At 38.4% G+C, this 18,153-nt stretch overlaps 1 protein-coding gene across 1 annotated transcript; it reads right to left on the bottom strand.

Annotated features, from left to right (window-relative positions):
• Positions 1-879: 879 nt before the first annotated feature.
• On the bottom strand, positions 880-14,635 carry NMUR2 (neuromedin U receptor 2). Its single transcript, XM_012806810.1, has 4 exons — positions 13,775-14,635; positions 7,014-7,098; positions 4,050-4,175; positions 880-1,151 (listed from the first exon to the last, which is right to left on the bottom strand). Exons 1-4 carry the CDS (start codon positions 14,498-14,500, stop codon positions 880-882), a joined length of 1,209 nt encoding a protein of 402 aa, XP_012662264.1. The 5' UTR covers positions 14,501-14,635.
• Between the last annotated feature and the right edge of the window lie 3,518 nt (positions 14,636-18,153).

Raw genomic sequence — 18,153 nt, 5'->3', positions numbered from 1 at the left:
TTAAGGACATTACAGGGTTATTTATTGACCTAATTTTAATATTATTGTGTCTCAGGGAATGGGGAGGCTTGAGGAGAGGGAGGAATATGAAGGAAGACGGGGAAGCAGGAGCGAGCAGAGCAATTGGAACACACACGATGTTTATATACTATGTTGCCATCTTACATGGGTGTTACATGGATGTGCTTCATTTTCCACCAAGCAATTATGATAGTAACAGCAAAGATCGCTGATTACAGATATCATCATCATCATCATGAATAAGTTTGAAAGTGTTAGAATGGCCAAAATTGACATGGAGATACATGCTGCTGGAGAAAACGGTGTCAATAGAATTGTCCCACACAAAGCTGGCACAAGCCATCAATTTATAAAATGTGCAATGTCTGCAAAGTACAATAAAGGGAAGCACAATAAAATGAACTGTGTCTGCAGATTTCTGTGGAGGGACACTGATAGGGGATTCTCAAATCATATAAAGTATCACAGAACGGTATCTACATGTCTTCCCTCTGTGGCTTATAGTGACCGTTAGTTGTAAGACTAAGTATAGATGACTCAGAAAAGAAACATTCTCAATAGCGAAGATCACCCAAGTTTCCATGCTTTGCCAGTTATGTTCCAGGACTAGTGAAGGGGCATAAGACAGTTAGGAAAGTGGAAAGATAGCCGATTATCAGGTCATTCTGGGTTTAGACCCTAAATCTCAGTTTTCACATATATTAAAAAATAACTAGAAATTCGTCCATAAGTACTAAGAGCCATTTACCTCCCTAAGGGATAGATTATGGACTAACTCTACCTGCAGTTCTGAGGCATAGAAGAAAGTCAACTCTGAAGGAATCCAAGTGCTTTGAAGGTGGAACCTTCAGAGTTGCTTCATGGTACCTGCTCAGTACACAGGGTTGTGGAGAGGTGAGAGATATGAAGGGCCAACTGGCCAGGGAACTGGGGACTTGTATATTCAGTCAGCTCCACAAGGTGGCATTCTGTCAGGAAAATGTTCCCCTGGGCAGGTGGTCTCTGCATGTCATGCTGGGATTGCCGCTTGCAGCAAGGAGGGACCACAGTCCGGAATGCTGCTCGAAAGCGATGAGACAGTAGGTTGTAGATAATGGGGTTGACCGCTGAGCTGAGGTAGAAGAAGACACCTGGAATGCAACAAATTAAAACCAAGGCAGAGACGTGAAGGGAGAAGCATTAATATTTTCAAATGCACAGAATCCTGTGATTGCCTCTTTTGGAAGTGATGATGTATACAAGGCTCTAATTGAAATACAAAATGCACTGAACACATTTTCCACCTGTGCACTTAGGAATCAAACAGAGAAAGATTAAAGAATCTTGGAAAAATTTAGGCTGGCATGGGCTCTCTCTAAGATGTTCAGCAACCTTCTTTGATCCCTACTTGTTTAATTAAAGAAGATATTCCTAGAGCATTAACAAGAGATGCTTAAATATCAGAGGACAGAGAAATGTTTCTATCTTATTGGAATTTTACTTAAATCTATAACTTGAAACTACAAGTAAAGGAGAAATGGTGAATAAGTCAAGCCTTAGTTCCACTGAGATTCCTTGTAATGCTAGATGTCTCTGCAAAGAAATATTCCCCAACCTCCTTTCCCTTCAAAGGCTCTTCCATCTCATTGAATATTTGTGTTTTGCCTTTTATTTTCTCCAGCAGACGTCTTGCACATTGGTGTTTTCCTGTTTAGTACACACTCTTCCTTCGTTGCCATATTCCATTTTGTTTTTCCAAGGCCTCCAGCGAGCCTGAGGTTGGGATTCAGAGGACCTAGTTTATGATCTTGGCCCTGGCTTTTACCATGACCTTGGACCAACTCAGACACTTCAGTTTCTTTCTCTGTAAAATGGGAATGGAAATTCCAGCCTAATCCTTCTCCCTAGATTATTGTGATGATGAAATGAAGATACCATGATAGAAAGGCTAAGAATGGCTAAGAATATTAAATAAATGATAAGTACTGTTTTCAACATGCTCCTTGTGGGTGGTCCTCATTTATGTAGTTCAGGACCTTCAAAATGCTACATGGCTGGTGTAAAGACTGGGCAGGGAGGAATATCAAAGAAGAAAATTTATATATACTGTTATTTCATTTAAAAAGCAAATTCTAAAGGAACTCTTATTCTATGCTAGGAGCATCAAGGCACATGAGAAGGCAGTAAGTTTAGACTTTGTTCCCCAAAGCTCTTTAAAGGCATTGCAGAGGTAAGAGCTATGGCTAAATTGAATAGTTATCAATACAACACTGTCAAAAAGTATCTGTAAAGGAGAAAATATGAGATACTGACAATTGTGTTATGCAATTCACATAATGGCATAAACATAAGGACTGTTAAGGTCACGAAAGATTTAGTGTGGGGTCATTGGACTGTAGCCAGACCTTGAAGTGGATTGGAGAGAATTAAGGAAGATAGGGGAGAGTGTTTCAGGTAGAAGTCGTACTGTGCACAAGTGTGCAGAGGCAGGGATGGTTATGTTGTACAGAAACAATGTGCTGAACTCTCTAATTTGCCAGTTTGAGAAGTGTATGGTCTATGGATGGAAATACTATAACTTGGAGGGTAAAAAGACAAGTTGGAAGCATTTTTTGTCGGGCTTAAGAGGTTTAGAGTTCATCTAGATTGTAATGTAAGGAAAGTAGAGATGGTATTTTAGCAGAATAATGTCATTATAGCCATAATTTTGGAATTTTAAACTGGTTGCTTTAATATATCTGGAAAGGTATGGTCAAAAAGTCAAATCTTATTTGAACTTGTAGTATTTTCCAATTTATTTAAACACTCCATTTTTTAATCAGATAAACCATAAGGATAAACTAAGAGACAGAAATATTTTCGATATTTGGCTCTGAATGGTAAATGCTTGGACTCAGAAATACTAATATCCAGGTATAAACTATACATAAGCCTTGCTGAGTAAAAAAAAAAGAGTATAACAGAAAAATAGATAATACACAAGGCATTCAGTACACAGATGCTATTGTTTTTGCTCTGTGAACATCTGGAGCTTAATTTGCAGAACCTGAACTTATTTTTCTTTTCTGGTGATATCTTTGATAACTTAAAGAGCCCACAGAATCAGCCAGTGCCCAGCAGGAGTTGGGAGATGGAAGAGGTCTGAACCTAAGGCTAACAGTCACCACGACCAACAGACAGACCTGGGAGGGCATGCTCTGCTCTAGTTTAGAGGAAAGAGTACTTAATACTTCACTAGACATTAGATGACTTGGGCGTGAGCCCTGTTTTTGCATTTACCAGCTGAGTGCCTTTGGGCAAATTATTTCTTCTGGTGAAACTTTCTTCGACTATAAAATGTGGATGATACTTTCTACTTCACAACCTTGTTGTGATGATTATAGAAAAACACACAGCATTTTATAGCTTAAAAAACTCTTTAATATCTATTAATGTATAATTGCATTTTCTTCCTGCCATTAGTCCGTGGTTTGCCTAGAGCAGGCATTATTACCATTTTGCAACTGAAGAAATTTTAGCAGGAAGGAAGCCATCTGCTCCAGATCACTCAGAATATCAGTGGTGGAACTGAGGTGCAAAGCCATGTCCTCTGACTTAGTGACCTTTCCATCACTATTTCCAATATGTTCTGTCTTATCTTTGACAAACGGAGTCAAAGTAGCATCACTTTTGTTAGCTTTCATGAGGACAGAACACTTGCTAAAAGCAATAGGAGATTTGGGGGACATGGATACTGTCCTGGTTACTAAACAAGAACCAGTTCAATTGTGTGACCATTGGCAAGAAACCCAGAAGAATCACTTCTTGAGCAATTTCTTGCCAATTTAGAGTTGAGATTATCTATAAAGTAGCCAATTGAAATAGTGACCTGATATGTGTATTTTTGGACTAGTAGCATACCTTAAATCTTTGACTAAAATAAAAACTGAATGTCTTGCTGCTTATATAGAAGGTCCCGAGATAAATCTGTATATGCAGACATCTAAACAAGATGAAGAAGAAGCAATGACCTGGTCGCGTGGAGTACAAACAAATCAACGAAGCTTTACCTGACACCACGTGGATGAGGTTGAACGCAGCAGCCAGGGATTCGGTCCACTCCTCCACAAAGCTGAAGAAGAGTCGATCAATGTGGAATGGAGCCCAACAGATAGCAAATACTAAGACCAAAACAACTGGAAAAGGATGAAAAGTGAGAAAGCAAAAGGCAGTGGGTGCGAGGATAGTATTCAATGCTTACTCTGCCTTATCCATTCCTTCTAGCAGCTTTGTCCTCTACTTTTGAAAGTTTATAACTATTTCAGGCAAACTAGGTCCTCAAGAGCCTTAATAAGGAATATTTAAACATAGTAATGAATTATATAAAATCTAAGATCAGTTTTCCATATGATCATACAAAGTTTCTTGTATAATGTTAGTTTCCTTTAGATCATTTAAAACAGTATTTAACTTACTTCAAAGTTCTGAAAACATTTTTTTATTAAATTATAACTGTGTACATTAATGCATTTATGAGAACAAGAGATGAATGCAGCCACTTATCATCATTTGATCTTTGATAAGTCTATCAAAAACATAAATTGGGGGAAAGATCCTCTATTTTACAAATGGTGAATTGGCTAGTGACTTGTAGAAGACTGAAACTGATCCCTCGCCTTTCACCGTTAACAAAAATTGATTCTTACTAAATAAAAGATTTAAACTTAAGAGGTAAAATTATAAAGATACTTGGAGAGAGTTCAGGGAAAACACCTGCAGAAATTAGCCTGGGAGAATATTTTATGAAGAGGACCCTATCCCCCCACCCCCAGCAGTTGAAGCAATACCAAAAATATATTACTGGGATCTGATCAAACTAAAAAGCTTCTGCACAGCCAAGAACACAGTAAATAAAGCAAGCAGAAAAAGCCCTCAGAATGGGAGAGGATATTTGCAGGTTATGTTTCCAAAACATTTTATTGTGAAAAATAAAGCTTGTTCTAAGTAGATAGCTGGAGCCACAGAAACTTGTATATAAAATAAATGGGTGGATTTAAGCAGTTAGTATTCTTCGAAGTTATATATTAACAAACTATTAAATTTATGAATGAATTCATCTTGTGACTCTTGAAATAGAAGTTTCTCTGAATTCAATAATTTTAAATTCTGTCATGGGCTGGGAATGAGAGAGAGGAAGATTGAACAACCACAAGCTTAATAAGTGCTCTACAAGCATCTTTTTCTTGGGAGGGGATGTGTTTATTATATTATAAATCAATACAGCACAGAATTCTTTTGAATTTCTTATTTTCCATGCTCAAGACAGAGATAGGTGCTATTGCAATTTCTCTTTGTGGCCTTTAAGCTCCACAAGTATAAATATGTAATGTTCTTTCTCTTCTGAAGTTGTAGAATACTTGATTTTGCTATGACATTATGCTTGGAATTTTCCTCAAAATCATCTTGTAGGGTATGAGGGTACAAGATAAAACACGGTCAGTTATGATGTGATAATTTTTGAGGATGAGTGACGGGTATTTGGGCATTCATTTTTCAGTTCTCTGTGTCTGTGTGAATGTTTCAAGTTTTCTTAGTAATGGTCTATTTCCTGTTGGCATTAAACACTTTCAGAGTAAGTCATTTGCCTGTGGGATGTGGTTTCAGAGATATCTGGAGACTTTTTCTAAACTTTGCACTCAAGATCCCAATCTGCTCACTATGGCCTATATTTCTTCTCTTTAGTTAAAAATTTAATTCCTGTTAAAATTGAACTTCCTCCCAAGGCACATACTTTATAGTATATTCTGTTAGTGTGACTTTGATGTGAGTGGGTGTCAAGATGTTTATAAGAATAGATTACCATCCATGAGAAAAGGGAAGAAATAATGGAGACACTTGTTTCCTTAATAGGAAAACTCAGGTGCCAACAAAGGCTAACATATTTCCAAGAAGATGAATATCAGAATTGAAAAGACTAACTTCAGTGACTTCACAATTTTTTATTCACAAATACAACATAGTGAATGTTTCATATGCATAATAGCCATGAAGATTCCTTTCTTTCAAACCTTAGGTTTTTATTTGGAAAGTATATTATAAATTTCCTTTCTCTCATCGATTGCTTTCAGGGAGTAGTGCTGGATCGTATATTTTTATAACATTCTTTTGGGAGAATGTGGGCCAGTACTTGGATATATTTTTTTAGTATCTTATTTATAAGCATACTGTTTGATATAGTTATATGAGGTCATAGGTAAAATGACAACTCAGAGGTTCTCTTGGCCAAATGTTCTTAATCTGGAATTAAAAGAGGATCCCATGGAGTCTGTGGGTGGGCATTAGGAGGTTACAATCCTGAAATGGATTGTTATCTTATGTATGCATACTTGTATATTTTCAGGGTGGGGAGTCCACAGCTTTTATCATATTTTTAAAGAAAACCATAACATAAATAGATTAAAAACCACCTGTTCATTTTTTTAGAAGGGGAAGAAAGTGATATTCAAAGGCGCAGAAAGTAGATATAATTTATCAAATACTACACAAAGTGTATTACAATGGATAAAATTTAACATGTTGTTTTGAGGGTTCAAAATAAAAAATGAAATGAAATATACAAGTCATAAGAACTTGAGTAAACCAAGAAAGATAGTCCACCTCGTACCATGTATCTATCTAGATAGACCAGTGATTTTCAACTGATATGCCATGAAAATTTTTTAAGATCATTAATTACATTATTTTTAAAGAAGTTCAAAGCACAGTAAGTATATATATATTTTTTTTTTTACTTTTTTTTTCATCAATATAATTTAAGTGTGCCACGGAAGTTTTAACTATAGGTTCAAGTGTGCCATGAGATAAAAAAGATTGAACAACATTGAGTTAGACCATTACCTACCTAATGTCTTGGGTTTCTTTTAATCTTAATCTACCCTCACAAATATATTTCAGGATAACTATGGATCTGACCCCACTACCAAATGTGCCTTCTTTGCTCTTGTAAACAAAACAAAAGAAAGTAAAGGACTCACACAACATCTTGGTGACTGATTTTCTGGAGGGTCTTTGAATATTTGCAATTGCTTCATTGGCCTCAAGGGATTTGTCTTTCTTCAGCTGGAAAGAAAGTAGAAAGAGATGGTTAGAAAGGGAAGCAATTTTTTTTCTTTCTTAATGATCTGAGAGACATAACTAACACTCATTTTGAAGACAACTGGGACTTAGAGCAATGTAAGAAAATGTCAAATGTTTAGAGTAAGTTGGAGATAGAACATAGCCAATTGGATAGATGATTGTGGTTAAGTTGCAATGCATCCATTTTTCTTATGCAAATTTGTAGAAACCGAGATATTGTAGCATGTTAGTAGGTATTCCATGAAAAATATTAAATTCTTAAGTAAAATAAAAAAAAAAAAGAAAACCTAGTTGGATTGACTCTTTGAGTCATTTATTCATTTAGTAATATTAGACTTCTATTATAGTGAAATAGGTAGACAACATAAAACAAAAGCAGGTATTATTCCTGCCTCATGAAAGGTCAATCTTCATAGTGAGTCTTCTCAGAACCTTTAATATGCTAATAGGCATTATGAATATTCATGAAGGGCAGTGCATCATTAGTCCTCCTAGCCACTCCCCCACTGTTACAGTCCCATCTCCTACCCCCATCCCAGCCAAAAGGGGAACAGTGTTTTCTAACCCTTCTCAGTGGATTACCTTGTACCATCTTGACATGCTACTGTACTAATAAAAGTGCATGTGTTTCTTGAGTGTAGATTTTGAAATATATTCACCGTAGTTAGAAGTTGTGTTGATCCTTGATGTAACATCTGAAAATTTGAAATATCAATACTTCCTGTGTGTGCCATCTGTTTTATTCAGCTCAAGCCCCACCTAGGCCTGAAGATTTCGGTATCCACTTTAGTCCACTGCCTTCTCTTTCCTCTGAACTGCCAAAGCACTGAAGATCTACACTATTCATGGAGCAAAATTTTCTCCCTTTAATTTATATATCTATATTTTTTAGTCTAGGGAGTGTGGAGTGTTCATCCAGGTAAAGGAAGCTTTAAGGACTCATGGTAAACTACCATCAAGTATCTAGACATTAGTATAGTACAGTATAGTGTTAGTATATATTTGCACACTGGTCCTCTAGCATTTATTCTTTTCTTATCTTACCAATAGCACCCTGATTTTCTCTTAGGGAGTGCATTCCTTCCCTATTCTTAGTCATGAATTTGGATGAGAATGATCCCTAGGTCCAGCTCTAGCCATAGTCTCTAAATAACTTAGCAGCCTGTCTTATCTCCTAGTCACAGTGATTGCATACTTGGGGCCAATAGTGCTTCAGGTATTGTACTCCTAAGAATGGAAGTTTTGCTTCTTTTATTTAAATCAGTACTGACAGGGGGAGCCCTTCTCTGTATTGAAGGTTTGGTATAACAAAAATAACAAAAGCTTTTTTCTTTTTCCTCTACCATAAAGAAGGTGCTTGAAGCTACTAGTGGACAACAATGTGCAGTTTGAGGTTGAGTTTGACTCTTCTTTCCAATACCATAGAAAGAAGAGCCAAGAAACAGAAATAAAGTGAGGTCCTTAATAACCTTGGAGATTGATCTTCACCGAGAGCCAGCTCTGCTTCTGAGCTTGTCAGGTCCATGCCCTCCTTCATGTTTTTTTTTTTGCCAGATTGAGTTGGGGTTCCCTCACTGGCAATGTAAAAAGTTCTGAATGATTGATTGAGGCCATCAAATGGAAGAAAAATTTAACTTATTTTATGGTCCCAAGGGTAGAGTAGGAGGGAGATATTGAATTATAAGGAGATAGATTCCAACCTGAGGTAAGGAAGAAATTGATATAATCAGATGTGTGCAACAATGGAACAAACTGCCCTAAGAAACAGTAAGCTTTCTGGACTAGATGGCATTTTAAGGGAATATTTTAGAGAGGGTATTTAAAATTAAATAAGACTCAAAAGGGTGGATCACTAAGAATTGCCTTTAGAGATCAACAGGCCCATATTCTATTTCCCAAACAAACACGAGGCTCTGAGGACCACAGGGGCCCTGAAGCATTCACTTGGATGAATAGTAAACCTGGCCATTTGTGTCCTGGACATATTGGTGCCCTCTACATGTGCCTTCATAAGGTGAGGAATTAAAGGTCTTGTGAGATTTGACCCTTTAGAGTCACCTAGAACTTGAAAAGAAATAGAAGAATAATTGTACAGTAATTAAAGACTAGGTGGGAGAAAAATGAAGATGGTAAGATGTTATTAATATAAAAAGTAAAACAAAATAATGCAAGTAGAGTGCTTATCTCAGTGTCTCGCATGGGATACTCAGCAAGTTGCATATTATTGTTAGTACTGTGATTCTAATTATTGTCCCATGTCTAGTCAAAAGACATAATAAAAACTGATTTAAAAAGAATTATTGGGTTTTGCCTGTGGCTCAAAGGAGTATTGCGCCAGCCCCATATGCCAGAGGTGGCGGGTTCCAACCCAGCCCCGGCCAAAAAATGCAAAAAAAAAAAAAAAAAAAAAAATAGAGTTATTTATTTGTAGTTAGAGTTATTTATTTCTATGGCTCAATCACAAGGATTACTGAGTGTCTTCTAGAAATTCTCGTTCTCATACCACTCCCCCACAAGGGGTGCCCATGTTGACACAAAGAAGCAGCCAGAGGCAAAGAGATGCATGTTCAAGGGTAGGACAATGTGTTAAATTGCCAATTTTACTAACTCATCTTAGATTAAATCTATTAAAGGTTATAATGATTTCACACCATTTTTAAAAGACTGTAATTATTAACAAGGTCCAGTTGTGTTATTATTTCAGTATGTGATTAAGAACACTAAACCCATATTGAGATCTACTAGTCACTAGCCATTTCTTTTGTTGGGTTTAACAATTCTCTACAGTAATTTCTCCACCCTAAGGAATAATTTTTTTTAATAAAACATCAAATAGTTCACAATTCTTTTATGGACAGGCTTCCTGTACAAACATAGTTGGCATTGAAAAGAAAATCATGTGTCGATCAACCATTGCTTACTTTGCAGCTTTCTTAGGTTATAGTGAACAGCTAATTAGAGGAAGAGTGAAAATTGAATATTTATGCATGTTGTACATTGTTCCAGCAGAATTTGAAGTGCTTGACATAAAATAGAATTTAAACAATTTGTCTAGCTGATATTAAATGCTACTTTATTTTTGAAGAATACCATTTCCCTTCAGGTGTTTAACAAAGTAGATATTCAACCATAAATTACTCCTACCTATCCCCTAGTTCTTATTGTATTTTATTTTATTTATTTTACTTTATTTTATTTCATTATTTTTATTTTGAGATAGGATCTCCAATGATCTTGCCTCAGTCTCCTGAGTAACTAGGACTACAGATGTATGCTATTATGCCCAACTAATCAATCAATCTATCTTTCTTTCTTTCTTTCTTTCTTTCTTTCCTTCCTTCCTTCCTTCCTCCCTCCCTCCCCTCCCCTCCCCTCCCCTCCCCTCCCTTCCCTTCCCTTCCCTTCCTTCTTTCCTTTCTTTCTTTCTTTTTTTTTGCAGTTTTTGGCCAGGGCTGGGTTTGAACCGGCCACCTCGGGCATATAGGGCCAACGCCTTACTCCTTTGAGCCACAGGCGCCACCCCAACTTGTTTTTTTTTTTTTTTTATAAGGGTAGAGTCTTCCTATGTTTTTCAGGTGAATCTCAAACTCCTGGGTTCAAGCAATCCTCCTGCTTTGGCCTCCCAAAGTGCTAGGATTATAAATAAAGCTTTAACTTTCATTTTAAAATTCAGGTTACAAGAATAGGAATGAAAAATTGTGGTTACTATATAGGAAGTTCAGAGAGCTTCCTACCCTACTCTCTTTAGCTATGGTAGATCAAAGCAAGAGAAAGGTCATGGGGTTGATTACCATTCAGGATTATATATTATTTTGATTAATTATTTACACTGATTGAAATTACTCCACCAGCTGTTCATATTCATTTAAGAAGTTTGTGTATATTTGGTTCCAGAATACCAAGATTATAATTGATCTTATGTAAATATCTCTACATTTTTAACATAATGTATTTACTAAAAAAGAAAAAAAAAAGAATCAGTATAACCTTGTGTTGGCATGGTTGGATTCTGCCACAATTCATATATTCATCCCTATGAACTCAAGCATTAATGCCACGTGCAGGTGGTATAAGGATGAGGTCAGACCTTCATCAGAGCTTCCTCTCAAATTCCCTGGAATTGTCTGTTTCCATCTCCATAATATTTAAACCCTGGAGAGCAGCTTGGTGGAGACTGTGTCTTAGAATAATGCATCAGGATCAAAGGTTTAGCTTTGAGCATGCATATGGCTTCCCTCCTTCCCTCATCCTATGATTACATCAGTCTGGGTTTGCTGCCTTCCCAAGGCTGCGGGTCCCAGGGTCAATCTCCCCTTTAGACCTTCCAAGAGAGTCAATAACTTAACAATCAGTAGGGTTGCTTGGATCTCTTTAAATCTCTTGGATCCAAAAGGCCCTTAGAAGTAATATTTTTAGTCTTTTATTTTAAAGATTGAAAAGCTTAGCAATAAGGGAAGTAATTTAGTCTCATTCATTAACTGAATTTACCAACTAGTTAGATAGAAAGAAATTAATTAAAGAATCTACAAGTATAGAATTATAAATTACAATTAAGGAATATCACTCGGATATGGGAACACTTACAGGAACCAGGTATATTTAGGTAAAATAAGGTAAAATAAATAAAATAAATAAAATAAAATACAGTAAGAGCTAGGGGATAGGTAGGAGTAATTTACGTGAGAGCTTCCCTGAGGAAATGTGACATAAAGGCTAAAGGAGAGTAGGAAAGGCAAAAAGGATTGTGGTAGTGGGCAGTGGAAACATTTCAGGCAAAAATATGTACAAAGGGCATGAAGTCAATGCCACACAATAGGACTTACTTTTCCTGACTCAATAAAGAGATTTTTAAATTCTTCGAAGGGTGACTTTTTAAGCAGATAGTTCCTCTCCTGGTGTCCTCTCGTAACCCGGATAACCCCTCATCTTTCCTGAGAACAAGCTTTCATAAGTTGCATTAAAGCGGAGCAAACCAGGATGGTTTCTAAGCTACTTTCTGAACTGTTACTTAGCTTCTGATACAAGGTAGCTTCTGATTCATGCCAATAAAGCAAAATTCAACTAAGTCTAATAGGTCAGGGATGAAATATATGTTTCCTACTCAAAGCTAAATATCTTCTAAAATGACTCCAGGTAAGTGATTGGCATTGGATGCCAATCACCTATTGGTAGGTTTCAGGTGGGGATTTCTCACTGGAGCCTATTTGGAGTTATGTAGAAGTTTTTTCTCTCCAGTGAGATGCACAGGGCGTTCTAAGACATCTCTGTGAGATAATCTGGGGTAACATGCATGTCTTGGAATAGAGGAGCCACTTTTTCAGGAGGAGATTGACACGATTCTCTACCTGATTAGATTTACTTTTGTCCCTAAACATCTGTAGCACAGAATTTGTTTTTCCTACTTGGCCCTCAACATTCACCTTAGGGACAAGAGTTATTCAAGAGGGGCACCTATGGGGCACTCATTTCTGACAATCATCTTTCTCAGAGATGCCCGAGATGGGAATATACTAGTTGTCACATACGTTATGGGGTCAGAGCCACCTTGAAGCATATAATGTGAGTATGATATCTGTTTTATTCTCCTTCATTTATAACCTATACTACTCCAGCTTACAGAGGATCCTCCCTCCCCTTTTTCTTAAGGAATCATAGAAGGAGCTTTAGATATACTCTGATGTGACTTTTTCACTTTATAGGGAAAAATTACATCCAGGAGAACTATGTGGTTTTCCTAAGAGTGTATTATGTATCACCTGTGGACATAACTATTTACTACCCAAGCTTTCTCCTTAATGGGTTAAAAATGTCACAGTCAAGAACTTTCACCACCATGAATTTGGGTGCAGAATATGTCAGTAGAGGAATTATAGAGACTTACTCTTACTCTTATCAAATATAGTTTTACTCAGCTAATTTAGACCCCTACCCTAAGAGAAATCAGTTTACAATCATGATCATAGGAACAGAACCTCTAATTTCAAGATATATTGCAAATAATTGATACTTTTCTCTTAATTCCATGCATCTCTTATTCACACTTCCTTTTACAGTATTTTATGTGCTCTGTTCACCTCATCCCTTAATATCCACCTGCTTAATAGGAGTCCAAGTAGATCTCACTCAGATCATAATTTTTTAAAATATTTTAACCTGATATTTCAACCAAAAGGGTCAAGCAACCATTAAGAAGTCTTGGACTATAACAGAGGCAGGTGTTATGCCTTAGACCAAGTTGGTACAGAGGAAAATCTCAATGTGGGAAGTGAGTGGAGACAGCAGGATGTGGCAGAGTCTCTCAAGGTGTGGCCACATAACCCCAGATCATCTGATGTGCTCTCTTATTCAGACCTGCTGAATTAGATTTTCCCAGGAGTGGGGCATACCTGTTGGTAGCCATAGCAAGTTTTCTAGGTGATTTTTAGGAAGACTTAGATATGAGAACTACAAGAACAGAGTGGGGAAATAACGGAATATGAGCTAAAGGAAATGATAAATAGAGTTATTATTTGTCTAATTTGAGGCAAGTCCTTTAACTTGCCTCAACTCAGTTGAGGCAACTGAGCTCACTCTATTTTTCTCTATTTCTTTCTGATTCTAAATTTCTCCACTTCTAAGTTTTTCTCTGAACCTCAGGCCAGCCAGCTTGCATACTCACTCTGAGCCCCATGAGATAATAGAGGACGCCGATGACAGTCATGGGGAGGATATAGAAGAGGAAGGAGGTGACCTGGATGATGAAATTGTAGATCCACAAGGGCTTGGTGACTGTGCAGGTGGCAGAGCCCGGCACCAAGGACCCATTGGGGAAGTAGTGGAGCTTGATGCCGTGGATGCTGGTGTTGGGCAGAGAGAAGAGGACGGAGAAGGCCCAGATGGCGCCGAGGATCCGGAGGGCCCGCCGCCGGGTGCTCTCCAGCTTGGCCCGGAACGGGTGCAGGATGGCCACGTAGCGCTCCACGCTGACGGTGGTGACGCTGAGAATGGAGGCAAAGCACACGGTCTCAAAGAGGGCTGTCTTGAAGTAGCAACCCACCGGCCCAAACAGGAAGGGGTAGTTGCGCCACATTTCGTAGACTTCCAGGGGCATTCCAAGGAGCAGGACCAGAAGGTCAGAGACCGCCAAGCTGAAGAGGTAGTAGTTGGTGGGTGTCTTCATAGCCTGGTGCCGCAGAATGACCAGGCACACCAGGAGATTGCCAACGATGCCCACCACAAAAATCAGCGCATACACGACAGATACGGGGAGGAAGAGGTGGCTGCGCTGAGGTCCGCAGAGAAAGGCCAGATAGTCCTCAGTGCTGTTTAGGTATTTCTGGAATGGATCTTCCAGCTCCTGCTGGTAGATCCAGGAAACATTCTCAAGTTTTTCCATGACTGACATTAAAAGCCTGAAGGACCTGAGGCTCCCCTGGTATGAGGCTCTGTCTCAAGCTGAGCCAGAAAGGAAAAAGACAGCAGTCAGGAAAGCACAGGCTCGGTGAAGAGGGCTGCGAGGCAGTGTTTCAGCGGCAAGGTTGGGCCGCTCAGACACTGATCCCTTTTGAAGAGCCCCCGAGACGCAAGCCCCTCCCCTCGAAGGGCTGTGGGCCAATGAGAGCGTGTCAGGCTGCACAGTGAGAGAGCAGCGTGGAAATGCTGCGGTTGTTTCAGGGAGCAGGGGCGGAGGGAGAGAACTTTCTTTGAATTGGAAGGAGCTGGGGAGGCAGAGCTCACACAGATCGTGCCTCTAACTAGAATAAGGGGTGGACGCTGAGAGGAACGCATGCTGCAAAGTTGTGGGAATCTGGATGGAAACACAAATTAAAGTTGCTGAGTCGTGGGTAGAAAAGTGCAAATCTCCATTGATCCTTGTCACCTCTACAGCATGACAAAAATGGGAGATCAATAGAATTCTCAAGTTATCTTGTTCCATTGGAAATTCAGGGCTGTCTGGAAAAAGCATGATCAATGTGACTTTTTGGTCTTGATTGCATCAACAATAAAATCTAAAGCCTGAAAAGGCACTTGCCCATCGTCCAGCCCTGCCTGCTATCCGGACACCTCAGTCTCTTTTGACAGTGCCTGCCTTGCTGTAGCCAAAGCAAGTGGGTTTCAGAATTAGGCACACCCATAGAAATTTAGGAAAATTAGGAAAATTACTCAGACTCTTGGAGGCTTATTTCCTTATCTGTCTCATTAATTCTATTGTGTTCAACAAATAATTTGTAAGGATGAACTAGGTGCTGGGCAACACTCTAGACTTTGTAGAAACATCAGTGAACAAGCAAGACAAGGTATCTACCCTCATGGAGCTTTTCCCATAGCAGGGAATACTGAAAGCATACAAGGAGACTGGTGAATAAACATGATTGCAGAAAATAATTGGTAAATATTTATCAAGAGTGGTCAAAGAATGCTTATCTCAGGGAATGCCACTCGAGCCGACATCTCAATGTTGACTTAAGTTATGAAAGAGCTAAAGGAAGGGAGTATGTTCATAGCAAAAGTGATTGTAAGTGCAAAGGACCTGAGGCAGAAACAAACTCGATGTTTTAAAAACACCAGGAAGATCAATATAACTGGAACTTAACAAGTGGTCAGGAGAGTATGAAGGATTAGATGGAAGGGGCTAGTGGGTACAAGTTCATGTAAACTCTTATAAGATTTAGATCTGATTCCAACTGTAGGGAAAAATCTTTGGAGGGTTTTGAGCAGGAGAATTAAGGAGGGTGAAATTTTAATAAGAGGTAGATAAAAGGCTAATGAGAGTTAGCAGTGGCTTGGATTACTGTGATAGTAGTAAAGACGAGATTTCTTTGGATTTAGGAATATTTTTACAAAGGTGATACTTTTAATGTTACTAAATTAGATTACATATAAGAGATGTTTATTCAATATTAATTTTTCTTTCCCTTTTATTTGTTAAATCAGATGATGAAATTAAAGGTAAAAGAAGTAGAGTGACTTATCTAGGAATGATCTGTCAAGATGGTATATTTTGTGCTGCTATAACAAATGGTCACCGTATGTTGTGGTTTAAAACAATAAAGGTTTAGTTTCCTCACACTAGAAAGTGTCATATGTCAGTTAGAGAGACTATACCATGTTTTGCTCACTCAAACCTGGCTAATAAAGTAGGTACGATCTGGAACTTTGCCCATCATTGTGGTGGAGGGAGAGTTCTAGAATGTCTCCAGTATGATTAAAAGCTCTAGCCCCAAAGTAGCATCTGTCACTTTTGCTCACAGTTCATTTACCAAGGATAGTCATATGTATCCACTCAACCACAGCAGGGGCAGAAAGTGCTGTCCTAGCATGTGCACAGAAGATGGATAACTGGGAAAAACCTGTGGATGGTATTAACAATGTCCAGAGACATACAAAAGTTATTCTAGAGCCAGAGTTGGAGCCCTCTCATTAATAGTAAGCTTTGATGTTTAAATCACTACTTATAAACTCTGACTTATAGGCTGGACATGGTGGCTCATGCCTATAATCCCTGCACTCTAGGAGGCCGAAGTGAGAGGATCACTTGAGCTTAGGAGTTTAAACTTGATCCTCAAGTTTAAGAGGATCACTTGAGCTTAGGAGTTAAGCCTGAGCTAGAGTGAGACCTTGTCTCTACCTAAAATAGAAAAATTAGCCAGTTGTTGTGATGGGCACCTGTGGTTCCAGCTACTCAGGAAACTGAGGCAGGAGGATTGCTTGAACCCAGTAGTTTGAGGTTGCTGTGAGCTAGGCTGACGCCTTGGAACTATAGCTTGGGCAGCAGAGTGAGACTGTCTCAAACAAACAAACAAACAAACAGACAAATCAAAATCCAAACTTTGATATAATTTCTCATTAAATAAGAAAAAAGTTTAAATATTGAGATAAGATATCTCACTGAAGATATAAGGGTCTTTAAAATGATAAAGGTGAATAGTAGCAGATGATAAACTTGGGGCCGAGGGAAGTACTTTTTAATGCCTAAGAAATTAATGAGTAACGAGTCAAAGACATCATGTGACAGGGTAGGTCTCATCAAATAGAATGATGTCCCATACAGGACAGAGTAATGGGCTCAACACAATGAGACGCTATAGATGTGATGAAGACATGGCTGCTTCTGTAGGTTTAGGGTTCAAATCTTCATTTGGCTTCCTGTGTGATCATAAGGAACATGTTTAGTCTCTGTCAGTCTGGTACCCTATCAGCAAAATGAGTAAAATAGCAGCCTTGCCTTATAAGATTACTAGGAGGGTTAATTCATTCCTCGTAAAGTAGTCAATATAAATTATTTAACATAATATAATATCTTAAGTAAGATATGCAACAGAATAATAGTAATAAGAATCTAGTAATGAGAATGTCTTTATTTTTATTGGCGTCAGAAGATTTAATGTGAAAAGTACTTGTCAGTTTTAATTAGTTTTTAGTGCAGTAGAGTAAGTCAGAATAGCTGTTGAGAAAGTGTGTGGCTCTCTAGGCCCCAGGTCACCACTTTTTAGCTGCCTGGAGATAGTGACAATGGTGAGAGGCTCATTATCCCGTAAGCAGTGTTGGATGCAAATGGAGATCTTTTGCCTAAAGAAGCCTCAGAGGAGTGAAAGAGGGTTTGAAAGTCACTTTCAAATATCGGACGATATATTTAGGTGATGCCCAAGAACGGAGGGAAAACTAATGTGTCGAAACCTAAGAGAGCAACAACAGGGACTCATTTCCACGGGTTTCCTGGTGAGTGAACAGAGAAGAAATGAGTATTTATTCACCAGTTTCTGTCCCCTGTTGTTTGAGAGTTGCTCTGAGGACTGCTCTTGCTCCTGGGTTATACCAGCTTCCTTGTGTCAGAAAAGGTTATAGACTAGAAAAATAGAAATGCAGCATGAACTTAAGGTGCAACCTTATCAGCATAGGTAAGTCCAAGCATGTACAGGGCCACCCTTTGTAGCTGTGGCTGAAGTCAAGTGGGCCAATGAGATGTGAAGTATAAGTACTAGTAGCATCTACTAAAATCTGTTTTTTTAAAAAATAATTATACTAATATCTACTGAGCACTTAATCCTTCCAGCCCCT

This window comes from Otolemur garnettii, unplaced genomic scaffold, assembly GCF_000181295.1.
Source record: "Otolemur garnettii isolate 467f Iridium unplaced genomic scaffold, OtoGar3 scaffold00003, whole genome shotgun sequence".
Lineage (NCBI taxonomy): Eukaryota > Metazoa > Chordata > Mammalia > Primates > Galagidae > Otolemur > Otolemur garnettii.
The sequence above is the reverse complement of the archived record's forward strand: the minus strand, read 5'-3'. Positions and strand labels throughout refer to the sequence as shown.